At 34.7% G+C, this 14,060-nt stretch overlaps 1 protein-coding gene across 1 annotated transcript; it reads left to right on the top strand.

Annotated features, from left to right (window-relative positions):
- Positions 1-7,326: 7,326 nt before the first annotated feature.
- Positions 7,327-8,268, top strand: LOC128101506 (olfactory receptor 8K3-like). Its single transcript, XM_052724712.1, has one exon. The coding sequence runs from the start codon at positions 7,327-7,329 to the stop codon at positions 8,266-8,268; it is 942 nt and encodes a 313-aa protein (XP_052580672.1).
- Positions 8,269-14,060: the final 5,792 nt, after the last annotated feature.

The following is a 14,060-nucleotide window of genomic DNA, read 5'->3' as shown; positions in this document are numbered from 1 at the left end:
ACCAGTCAGAACAACAGAGACCACCTGCTGAACCAAAGGCCAAGCTAACTACTAGAAAGCCAGCCAGCAACATAGATGGAGACTCACCACTAGATCAGAGCTCACACTGGCCTCTAGAAATCCAGGCCTCACCAGACCAGAAGACAAAAGAGGAAAAAGAAACAAAGAAATAAAACAACCATCCAGCAAATACAAACTCAGAAATCAGCACCTAGACCTATTGTCATTGCGAACCCAGACGCCTAAACGCCAGTGTAAGACTACAATCAACAAAAGCTAGGGCAATACAGCACCACAAGAACCCAGCTACCCTAAAACTTCTAGACCTGAATATTACAACTTGGGTGAAGCATAGGAAAATGACCTTAAAAACAATATTGTTATGACAGAGGTCCTTTAAAGGGAAAAAATTTTTTAAATTCCTTAAAGAAATTGAGACAAAAACAAACAAAAATTAGAGGAAATTAATAACTCTCATATAGAATGCCAAGTAAGCCTAGAAAAATAAGCAGGTGAAAGAAATTGTTCAAGACTTGAAAAAGAAATAGAAGCAACATAAATAAAACACAAACTGACAGAATTCTGAAAATGGAAAATGGGTAACAAATTGAAATTATAGATTCAGGCATCACAAACAGAACACAAGAGATAGAAGAGAGAATCTCAGATGTTGAAGATACAATAGAAGAAGTAGACTCTACAGTCAAAGAAAACGATAAATCTCAATAACTCCAAACACAAAGCATCCACAAATTCTAGGATACTATGAAAGGACCAAACCCAAGAACAACTGGAAAAGAAGAAGGAGAAGAATTTCAGCTGAAAAACTCAGAAAATATATTTTACAAAATCATAGAAGAAAATTTTCCTAACCTAAAGAAGGGTATGCCTATAAAAGAACAAGAAGCAAACACACACAAAATCAGTAGACAGCAGGAAATAATCAAAAGAAATCATAAATCAATAAAATAGAAAGAAAGAGAACAATCCAAAGAATGAAATGAAGATTTGCCTCTTGAGAAAATTAACAAGAGAAACAAACCCTTGTCCAAACTATCTAAAAACACAAAGAGAGAATATTCAAATTAACAAAGTCAGAAATGAGGACGGGGATATAACAACAGACACTGAGGATATCTAGAGAATAATTGGATCATACTTCAAAAAACTTGTACTCCAGAAAATGGGAAAATTTATCAGAAATGGATAAATTTCTCAATAGATACCACTTACCAATGTTAAATTACATAAACAAACTAAATAGACCTATAACCCCCAAAGAAATACATGTCATTAAAAGTATCCCTACCAGAAAAAAAAGCCCATGTCCAGAGTGTTTTAGAGCAGAATTCTACCAGACTTTCAAAGAAGACATAATACCAATATTCTTCAAATTATTACACAAAATAGAAACAGAAGGAACATTGCCAAATTCATTTTATGACATCACAGTCACCCTGATACATAAACCACACAAAGATTCAACATAGAAAGATAATTACAGACCAATTTCTCTCATGGACATTGATGCAAAAATACTCAATAAAATACTCACAAAGCAAATCCAAGAAAACATCAAAAAGATCATCTACCACGATCAAGTAGGCTATAGCCCAGAGATGCAGGGATGGTTCAACATACATAATTCTGTCAATTAATCCACCATATAAATTTAATGCAAGAAAACAACAGCACATAAGCATCTCATTAGATGCTGAAAAGTCTTTGACAAAATCCAACACCCCTTCATGATAAAACTCTTAGAGAGATGAGATCAAGGATATAAGACAATTTACAGCAAGTTTATAGCCAACATCAAATTAAATGGAGACACATTTCCACTAAAATCAGGAACAAGACAAAGCTGTCCACTCTCTATAGTACTTGAAGTTATAGCCAGAGCAGTAAGATAACTAAAGGAGATCAAAGGGATACAAATTGGAAAGGAAGAAGTCAAACTTTCACTATTTGCTGATGATATTATAGTCTAAATAAGCTACCCCCAAAATTCTACCAGGGAGCTCCTACAGCTGATAAATACTTTAGCAGGAATTTTAAAGCTTTAAATTACTATAGCTAAGTTATTTGAGAGTCTAATAAGATGCCTGGAGGATATAAATTGAAGTCAGGGACAACTGATATTCTACTCTGACTTTATCTATTTGTCTGTGTGTATCTATGTATCTGTTTATCTATCAATCTATCTATCATCTATCATCACCATCTATATCTATCTGTATATCTATTTTTCAATCCAATAATACCACTTATGTTCATTTTTCCACAAGTATTGATATTAAAATACTAAAGACATAATAATCTCATGTTCACTTCAGCATATGTTCTAGCCAAGATGTTGAAATCTACTTAAATATTATTGAAGTATTAATAATAGAATGCAATTGCATATTGCAAATCTTAAGTGCTTACGACATTTGAATTCAGTCTAAATCCATGTTATAGGAATCCTGTAGGCATGCTCTCTACTCATATGTTGAGTATGATTTTATAAATATTTGATTTGTTTAGAGTATATTAATTACATAAAACAAGAGGCTATAACATTTTCATATATTTGCATGATGACTTTCCATAGTCACTCCATTATTCCCTCCTGTCTTTCTCCTTACCCTGTGATGCCCTCCCTTTTCCCAGATATCACTTCATGTGTCCCTTCATACCTTCATGTGTCCTTTATTGATTCATCTATTCATTTTATTTATATAGGATTTTATGTTTCTTTGGGGCTGGTTATAGTGATATGGTAAAAATTATTTACATGAACATGAACATTTTGCCAATGGCTATAGCACTGACAAAAGCATCTTTCATTTCCCAGCAACCATTAACAACTTAATATTGTCAAGGAAAGTTAAGATTTTGTGAATCACTCCCCACTTCATTATAGAATGTTACCAACCTAATATTGGTCTTATGTGGGTCATCAATGCTGCTGTGAGTTCATTGGCTTTTTATGTTTTGTCACTGCCCACTCTTTGAGGGTTTTATAGATACCAAGTTAAATCAGTATTCTCATTCTTGAATGAAAAAAAAAAAAGAAAACTCAAAAATGTTATGCTTATGACAGAAAAATTTCCAACACACCCAATTTATCTCCCTAAAAGCAGAATGGGTAAAAAAAACGTTTAGGACTTTCCTAAAGAGACTCAGACATAATTTTCTCAGGAAAAGATATTAAATGAATTGTAATGTGGAATGCCCCACCCCCCAAGCATTCAACACTCAGAGACCAAACCCGAAAGTGAGGGACAGGATGACAGGCATCCTGGTATTCAGCTCAGCTGTGCTGGGACTGTGTCAAACAGCTCCGCTGACTTCATGACTCCAGCCGATATGGCTGGGCCAATTAGACTTTCAAAGGTATTGCTGGTAATTGTTTCTTGGCATCTCCTCAGGGAAAGTCTCTACGCTTTTAAAAAAACACACATACATAGATCTCAGAAACCCGTGCTGAGAGCCACAGTGGGAAATGAAGACAGGAATTTCACAACAGGTAGCGAAGTGTCAGGCAGAGCACTGTAGTTCTAGCATAAAGAGATGTGGTACCCTTTGCTAAAGTCTCACCATCTGAAGATGCTCATTTCGGATTCATTGTCTAGGGTTCTAATAGTCCATGATGTCTGAGCAGGAAGAGAATTTCTTCATATCTCTATTTCATGTTGATTTTTGGAGCCTTTCCACTGAGGTTGAGAGGGTAAATGATATTAATTACCTTTTACGTATACTCAGAAATATTTTTTTGGTATTTTATGCTTAGAAAACAACTCTCTCTCTCTCTCTCTCTCTCTCTCTCTCTCTCTCTCTCTCTCTCTCTCTCTCTCTCTCTCTCTCTCTCACACACACACACACACACACACACACACACACACACACACACACACTCACTCTCACACTAGTTCTCCACCTCTCTATCTTACACACACACACACACACACACACACACACACACACACTTAATTTTATAACTAGTGAAGGGCCAAGATGAGAAGAGATAGACAGTAAATAAAATGAAATATAAATAAGACATTTAAAGAAAACCAACTTTATTTAAAGGAAAGAATTTGAGAACACAAATGTTGTGTGTCATTATATTTTCTTTCTAATCTGTAGTTATATTTGTAATTTTATTTATTAAGGAGCACCTACAAAAAATTATTCCAAAACCTAGTGTGGTGGAGCACCTAGGATAAGGAAATGAACTAACTATACACAGAATGACAGGAAAGAGAGAGACAGAGACAGAAAGGGAGAGAGAGATAACTAAAACAATGAGTGATGACATATATGTATGAAATGTCATACGAAAATCCACTTTCTTAACCTAACCTAAAATAATTGAAACTTTAACAAGTAATCTTTCTAGAGAAAAGTTATACATGTGTTTACTTTTGAATCCTTTAAAAATTTTAACATATTTTCCATGTGTATGCACATGTGCACAGACCAGAGGACAAGTACATGAGTCAGTTCTCTCCTCCCATCCTTGTGTCCTCAGGCTCACACTTGGATCCCCTCACTCAGTGGTTTTACCTGTGGCAAGATCTCTCTGACCCATTGTCTGATTCTTTGATGAGGAAAATGAAGTTTTTATCCCATAGGAGGTGTGAAACCATTACTTGAGAGTCAAGAGAGACTTAATTATATCTTTAATGTTTCTTCCTTCTGTACTAAATGGTCTTAATTTTCCTGAGATTATAGTTTTCAAAAACAACATGCCAGCTATTCAGTTTGTATATTAAACTATTTGTAAAATGAGTGATTTTTTTTTTTTTACATTAAGCCCTAAGAGTGTACAGGAGAAATTGTTTTGTTTTTTTTTTAATTATGAGAAAATTGAAAGTCAGTGTATTTAATTTTTTACCTATTTTTCATTGCAAAATAAACAAATAAAAGGGACCATGATTGAATGAATTAAGTTTTGCAATACTTGATATTTTTTACATGTTTAAGAGATGAAGTGTATAATGCTGAAAGGGAGAATGTCAGGCAGCTAAATTTTATAAATTTTTAAGTTATTTAAGTACAAATTATGTATACTCACCTTTATGAAAATAGGTGAGTGATTTCACTGCCATTTTATCAGAGACAACAATTTCTACCATAATTATGATTTGTACATATTATCAAAAGTAATAATTGTTCTCCTCCTGTGATTTTTCTCTAGCTCCTTGGAAATATTCAGGCAAGCTTTCTTGGAGTATAGAAACTTACTACATGGTGTTCTATTTCATGTTTGGAAGCTGTTCCTGTGAACTAACCACACAGAATGATTTTCTGAACCAACTTGCATCTGTGCAAATGCCATTGTACTGCACTTTGATTTTGCTTTGTGGTATCTACACCACAGTTAAAATTTTATACAGTATCAAGCATTAAAAATCTATCACAACATTTGGCAACCATACTTGGAAATTCTATTCTAAATATTACAATATTATAACATAGTACCCCTTGTTCAAAAGGGGCTTTTGAGAGTTTGATAATAAACTAATTTAATCAATTCTCTTAAAGTTTTTTCCTCATTTTTAGTATTTGTCTAGATTCCAACATGAAGCCTTTGTATTCCTTGTGACATTAACATAAATTACATTATGTTATCAAAAAGGTGTCCTCTCTGAAAAAGATTAATTTTTATGAAAGAGATTCACTTGAAAGCTTATTAACATGATAATGTGATAAAAAGTTCAATCACAATGACAGCAAACTCTGAATATTTCTTCTTGGCTGTTAAAGCTACAGACAAGGATAGCTTGTGTGTACCCCATTTGTCATGACTAACTTCTTATTTGCTCATCTCTACAGACCTAACAAAGAAGCTAAGCCCCAACCCTTTGGGATGAACACAAACAGATAAATAAGGAAAAATCTTTCAGGTAATTTAGTGTAACCAGTGACTGGTTGAAATTCATGTGTTCATCATCTTTGTGGACTATAGCCAGAGAGCCCAGACTCCTTGGTTCACTCACTTACTTATACTTTAGGTTTTGAAAAGGGCATCCAGAGTTATCTTGGTATTATATAGGCCAAAAATATTTTTTACATACCACCTTACTTTCCAAAAGGAACTGTTATATATCATAGGTCAGTGTATAAGAGGGTTGCACAGATGCACTTACTCTCATGTCCATTGGTTAGTTCAAATAAAGATAATTATGAATGAGATTGCATCTGACTATTAGGTATAGTTATTAATAACTCTGGACATTCTAGTTGTATGTCTCAAGATATTTTTTTTGCCCCCAGAGCTGAGGACCGAACACAGGGCCTTGCTCTTGCTAGACAAGCACTCTACCACTGAGCTAAATCCCCAACCGCATATCTTTTTTTTTTTTCCTGAGACAGGGTTTCTCTATGTAGCTTTGCACATTTCCTGGATCTCGTTCTGTAGACCAGGCTGGCCTTGAACTCACAGAGATCCGCCTGCCTCTGCCTCCAGAGTGCTGGCATTAAAGGCATGCACCACCACCACCTGGCTCAAGATTCTTTAGATATACACATGTAACTAGAGTTGAGTGCATTTTAAAAATTTTTCAGTAGGTATGTATATTATTATTGGCATGAAACTTACATGTTATTACAAATATGTAATTGTTAGATGTCACAATGAAATAGTGATCATTTCAGAAATAAAAGCAAAGGTAAAATGATTATCAACATGTGTGTAAATCCAGCTATATACAACTTGAAAGTTTTAATATATATATATGTATGTATGTATGCATGTGTGTATACATATATATTCATACACAGACACAGACACAGACACAGACACACACACACACACACACACACACACACACACACACACACATATATATATATATATATATATATATATACATATATACATCTGTCTGTTGAGAAACATTCCCATATACTGAAATTAACAGAGTCTGAGGCTGGAAATTGCCTGTGTTATACATGTGATGTAGAGAGAAGATTGTTTTCCATATTAACCACTGTCAAACCATTAGATTAAAGTGACAGTTCACATTTCAATTGGGAAAACCAGATATTGTTGGCAAAGAATTTTGTAATTCTCTGATCAAAACTTGCATTGGTAGAGAATCAAAGATTCATATCTATGTCTTTGTTTATTGCAAGCCCCATGATTGCATATAAATGTGTTTAGATGTGCATAGGAGTGTATGTGCATTTTTAATATAGATTAATTTTCAAAAATTAAATTGAAATGTTTGGACACATTGTAGCTTGAATAATAAAGATTCACAAAAATGTATAATATTTGAAATCTCTTGATTGTGCTGTGGTCTCTATTCAGAACAAATTTTCTAATATACACAGATGGAGACCCACAACCTTACAGTGGTGACAGAATTCATCCTGCTGGGCATCACTGAACGCCCTGAGCTACAGACCCCATTGTTCATGCTGTTCCTCATCATCTATCTGATCTCACTGGTGGGCAATTTGGGCATGATCATCCTCACCATGGTGGATTCCAGGCTGAAAACACCTATGTACTTCTTTCTCAGACACCTCGCTATCACAGATCTTGGTTATTCAACTGCCATTGGACCTAAAATGTTAGCAAATTTTGTTGTCAGTCAAAATACAATATCATTTCATCTTTGTGCCACACAATTAGCCTTCTTTCTTCTGTTCATTGCTTGTGAACTGTTTATTCTATCTGTGATGTCCTATGACCGCTATGTAGCCATCTGTAACCCTTTGCTCTACAATATAATCATGTCACAAACTATATGTTGGGTACTGGTGGCAGTCCCATACCTTTACAGTGTATTTGTTTCTCTCATAGTCACTATAAATATTTTCTCTTCATCCTTCTGTGGCTACAATGTCATCCATCATTTCTACTGTGATGGACTGCCCTTGATTTCTCTGCTCTGCTCAAATACAGAAGAAATTGAAATGATAATTTTAATTTTATCTGCTATTAACTTGATTTCCTCTCTTCTGGTCATCCTCATCTCCTATCTGCTTATTCTCAAAGCTATTCTCAGGATGAACTCGGCTGAGGGCCGACGCAAGGCTTTCTCCACCTGTGGGTCCCACCTGACAGTGGTCACTGTCTTCTATGGAACTTTGATATTTATGTATGTGCAACCTAAGTCCAGTCACTCCTTCAACACTGACAAAGTGGCTTCCATCTTTTATACCCTAATCATCCCTATGTTGAATCCCTTGATCTACAGCTTGAGGAATAAAGATGTAAAACATGCCATTAAAAAGACAGGGAAAACTATATACAATAACTTCTCATAGAAGTCACAGGTGTTAAAACTTATCTTATTTCACAACAAATAAATTTAAATGCTTTATAAGCTTCAGTGAGGAAAATACTAAAGAAATACTCTTCTCTGAAGAGGAGAAAGATTATAAACAAAAAATTGAAGAAATAGGGTAGCACTGAAAAGTTGTTTTAAAATGTGTAGACCCAAAGAGGGTAACAATGTGTTTATTATGTATTAATGAAGATAAAGGCAGGTGTCTTGATGATTTAAATAAGTTTTATGAATTGGACTTTACAATAAATTGTATGGTGCTCATGTGTATCTGTGCATTTATTTGTATAAAATGCATTGTTATTATTTTAGTATTTAGATATATTTAGTATTCATATGCTTGTATATGAAACTGTGTTAAAATCTTATCAGAATATCAAGCACGTGAAGTCTATCACTTTGATATTAAGGTCACAGTAATACCAGAGCACACAGACGCCTTCCTGGCACAGACAATTCTGCATCCTGATTCTGCTTCACTTCTCTTTCATATCAGTTCATATATGATTGCAATGGCAATAATGAATAGCATATATTTAGTGTTTAAATAGTTCCTGATTTCAACGTATCTTCTAATGTTGTATAATTCCAAATGTAATGTTTGTGTGTATGTGTGTGTGTGTGTGTGTGTGTGTGTGTGTGTGTGTTTATGTAAGATGGCTGATGTTTTCCATTGCAACTTCTACTACTTTATTATGTCTTGCTATTGGATTATCTTAATTTCTTACTTCCCATTTCTCTTTACTGAATGACTTAGCATTTACTTTCTAGATGGAAAGTGTATTTCTTGCAAGTCATTTACTAAGTTTTGATAAATGGATGAAATGCCAATTCTATAATTAATTGGAATATGTAGGCAGGTCAATCAGAATTCCAAGGTCAGCATGGACTACATAGTTAATCTGAGATCCATCTGAGTTACATAGAATGACTTGAAAAATGAGAACATTAATAAGGGAATAGCTTTAGGTTTTGTTTGACTATCATTCTGTGGGTTTGACAAAAAAGTCGATCTTATACATTATCAGATGAGTAGAACCAAATATAACTTCAAATGTTTCTGTGGCAAAGAAAATCATCACCTGTAACAAAACTGATAATAAAACTATGAAAATTAATATTTAAAATAGATATAAATAACCAAACTTTGTCATTCTAGCACTAGACACTGAGCATTGGACATTCTTTGATAAACAACATCTCTATGTCTACAAACACAATATTCAAACAAACAGCATGTAGTAGACTATTAAAACTCAATAAAAGTTTAATTTCATAAACTTGTCAATTAGTTTGCACACTATTTTGTCTCAAAGAAGAGAACTCCAAACCATTTGTGAAAAGCAATTCATCATCACAAATCCTCTTGACAACAGGATTTAAAATGTTTTAAACAGTGCTCACAATTTTCTCTCGGTTAACAGCAACGGAAAAGGCTTTTATTCTAGAAGTATTGTTTTTTTTTTTTTTTTTGGTTTTTTTGAGACAAGGTTTCTATGTGTAGCTTTGTGCCTTTCCTGGAACTCACTCTGTAGCCCAGGCTGGCCTGGAACTCACAGAGATCCACCTGCTTCTGCCTCCCGAGTGCTGGGATTAAAGGCGTGTGCCACCACCACCCGGCTTCACATTTTCAATTTGTTCATTTTTTTATTCATTTCACATACAAACCATAGATCCCCCTTTCATCCCTCCTTCTGCTCTCCCCCAGGCTTCCTCCACAATCCCAATCCTCTACTCAAAGAGGGCAAGTTCTCCCATGGGATGACAGCTAAGCCTGGTACATTAAATTGAGGCAGTACCACCCCACCCCCCCCGCTTTATCAGGGGTGAGCAAGGTGTCCCACCATAAGTAATGGGATCCAGAAAGCTGGCCCATGCCCCAGTGATCGATTCTGATCACACTGCCAGGGGCCCCTCAAAAAGACCCAGCTATACAATTGTCTCTCATAGGCAGAGGGTCTAGTCCAGTCCCATGCAGGTTTCACAGCTGTTAGTCTAAAGTTCCTGAGTTCCTTTGGGATTGGATCAGTCTTCTCTGTAGATTTCTCCATCATGATCTTGATATATCCCCCCCCCCCCCCCGCCACTTCCCCTTGCTCAGAGCTCAGCCGGGTACGTGTTTGTGGATCTCTGCATCTGCTTCCATAAGTTACTGGATGAAGACTCTGTGATGATAGTTAGGGTATTCACTAATCTGATTACTAGGGTAGGCCAGTTCAGGCACCATCACCACTGTTGCTAGTAGTCTAATCTGATGCCACTGTTTTTTTTTTTTTACAGCTGAGTAATACTCCATCATGTATATGTACCACATTTTCTTCATCCATTCTTCAGTTGAGGGGCATCTATCTTGCTTCTAAGTTCTGGAGATTATGAATAATGCTGCTATGAACATAGTTGAGCAACTGTCTTTGTTGTATGCTTGAGCATCCCTTGAGTTTATGTCCGAGAGTGGTATCATTGGGTCTTGAGGTAGACTGATACCCAGTTTTCTGAGACGTCGCCATACTAACTTCCAAAGTGGCTATACAAGTTTGCACTCCCACCAACAGTGGAGGAGTGTTCCCCTTGTTCCACATCCTCTCCAGCATAAGCAGTCATCAGTGTTTTTGAGCTTAGCCATTCTGATAGGTGTATGATAGTATCTCAGAGTCATTTTGATTTGCATTTCCCTGATGACTAAGGTTGTTGAGCCCATCCTTAAATGTCTTTCAGACATTTGGGATTCTTCTGTTGAGAATTCTCTGTTTAGATCTGTAGCCCATTTTTTAGCTGGTTTGTTTGGTATTTTGATGTCTAGTTTCTTGAGTTCTTTATATATTTTGGAGATCAGCCCTCTGTCAGATGTGGGGTTGGTGAAGATCTTTTCCCATTCTGTAGGCTGTCATTTTGTCTTATGTTGGTGCACTTTGTTCATTTCTAACTAGAAGATAAAAGGCACAGTCCCTCTGGAGCATTTCCTATAGGTTTTATCAAGTTTTATTAAGTGGATATAAACAAGGTGAATTAGGGGCACTCATAGTATATTCAAACCTGCTTGTGCTGTTCCTTGAGTTAGAGTGCACTGCAGAATATCTGAAGGATTTGGGGGAGGGGCTGCAATCTAAAATTTCAAGATTAATTATGCTATCTTTGTTAGATGCTTTTTAAAATAAACATATTGGCTCTTTGCTGTAGAGTGCAAGTCACATACATTTTTCAAATTCTGATTTACTCAAAGTAATGCCTAGCAATTAAAATCAATATTTTATCTAGTAAAGAAAATCTACCTTCATAATTTACAATATTGTGGTCAAATACAGTTCTTCTTAAAGAGTTTGTAATATTCCCAATTAATTAATATACCTCAAATAAGGATACTCATGAAAGCATAGAAAATACAGAAATGCTTTTAAACTTGATGTGTTAAACCAACAATATATTAAGTTTTGATACAAAGTGAATACAATTAATAAGCCTTTAAAATTTTTGCAATAGGGTTTGTGTATTCCCTTAGGGGGCATATCCCTAAAGAACAATAAATCTCCCTTATTCAGCAATCATAAATTAACATCAATAGATTCTCACTCAGGGTTAAGACTGCTTCACTAATTCCCGCTTTGTACTTTGAGATTTTCCTGCCTTGGCCTCATGTCACTCTTGTGCATGAAGTTACAGCCACTTTCAGTTCATTAGCACAACAGTTCTGATATGTCTGGAAATCACAGTTTGCCTATGATCATGGACTACTCCTGATGCTTACACTTCTCCTCATAACCACACCTTTTCTGGGATGATACCTTGCTAGCAAGTGATATGATATAGATGTCACATTTAGGGCTGTGTATTTTGAAGTCTTTTATTCTCTAAACCCTGAACGTTTTGGGTCTCTATTAATCAACATTTATTGCAAAATAATGATTCTGTGATGCATGTTGGAAGACACACTTATCTATAATGATGAGTCTTTAGAGTCTCCTCATATCAGAAAGCTTGTTCTGAATAGAGACACCAGTGTCATCAGATTTGCAAACATATAGGATGCCTTTTATTTTGGAAACTAATAAAAATAATATATTTTAATAAAATATTTGTGTTTGAGACTATCTATACCAAAGAAATATATATGTACATTAATTCATTTCTTTCAATATTTTTTCATTTTCCAAATGGAACATGAGCAGTCAATTTCATCTCATGATTATAGTAAAACTATGACAAGGATTTATTCTCTTTTGTAAAATACTGCATTATTTGTAATCTCTTCTTAGTCAGTCAATGCTGGTGTTCAAAATATTCAACAAAACTAATAATGTCTACTCCTTTATATTTTAATCTATGAGATTTTGGATGTGTTCACATGTATTAACTTTGATTTTAGAAGTTACCTATGAAGTGTTCTAAATTTGCCAGAAAAGTTATGTAGATAATATACAGAAAGATTTCAAATCATATCAAATTACCCATGTAATTGAAACTTTTATTTAATTTTATCTGTATACTGTCACTCACAACAAAAATAAATGCAAAATATTAAGCATTAAAATGTATTATAATGAAACAACACACCACTTTTTCCTTTCTCCAAGAATAATTGTGAGTCTTCATTATTAAATTAGTGCTAAAAACCAGTCTTCCTAATTTGCTTAGGCATCTTTATATGTTTGTAGGATCTTGACTGTAATATACAAATAAATTTATCAAAATTATAATGAAAATTGTCCTTAGAATAAAGTTTATGAGTACACATTGATATCACATAGATATATTACTTGTGGTGCATACAAAGGAATCAAGATGCATGATGTGAAAGACACAAAGAATAAATAAGAAAGAAAATTCAAAAATAAATCATAATAAAATAGTAAAAAATAAATAGAAATACAGCACAAATCCTGTGTTAGTGATGGCGTAGTGGAGAAAAAAATTGAAATAAGTACAATGAACAATATGCTTGACTTAGTTACCCACCTATTTATCATTTCAGATCAGTGAAGCATTCAATACAGCCACTGGGATGTACACAAACACTTTGAAAACAAACTCTTCGTGTTAAGTTTATGCCCTTGTTAAAAATGCAAAACAGTATACACATGTGGCTCTTGAGAACTCCTTGGAACAGTTAGATATAATATAGCATGAAATCCTCCTTCATTTCTTCAAAACATGAACAGGCAGGTCTTGCCCAAAAATATTTTCAATGAAATATTTGCCCAAATTTGCCTTTGTGTACAGTATGATAAAACACATCAGGAATGTATTGTGGTTATATTCCCTTTGATTTCTTCAGTGAAATGAAATTTGGTCTACTCTAGTGAACTTATGCATCTACTCAATATCTGTCACATGTTAACACTTTTAGCTACGGTATCTGTAAGTATAAGCAATTCATAACTCAGTTTTACAGAAGTGGATTTTTGTAATTTTTCTTAGCTGTTCTTGCAAAATAATTAGTATATACATTACAACATACTATTAAATATACTTTTTATGTATCGCTATGCATTTACAATTATAGAAATGGTAAGTGCAAATTTTCTTTTGTTTTAGTGAGGCTTGTTTCTTATACATTTCCCTATGCTAAATGTTCTCACTTGTGACTTTATTTTTTTAATAAAATATATTCATTTATATTACAACCTGACTACAGTTTCACCTCCCTCCTCTCCTCTCATTCCCCCGCCACCTCTCCTTTGTCCCAGTCCACCAATCCACTCCTCTGCTTCCTTTCAGAAAGGGGCAGGCCTCTCAGGGGTGTCTACAAAGCCTGGCATATCAAGTTGAGGTAGGACT

The sequence above is a fragment of the Peromyscus californicus genome, unplaced genomic scaffold (assembly GCF_007827085.1).
Source record: "Peromyscus californicus insignis strain IS unplaced genomic scaffold, ASM782708v3 Scaffold_7__1_contigs__length_154581171, whole genome shotgun sequence".
NCBI lineage: Eukaryota > Metazoa > Chordata > Mammalia > Rodentia > Cricetidae > Peromyscus > Peromyscus californicus.
This window is presented reverse-complemented; position numbering and strand designations above follow the sequence as displayed.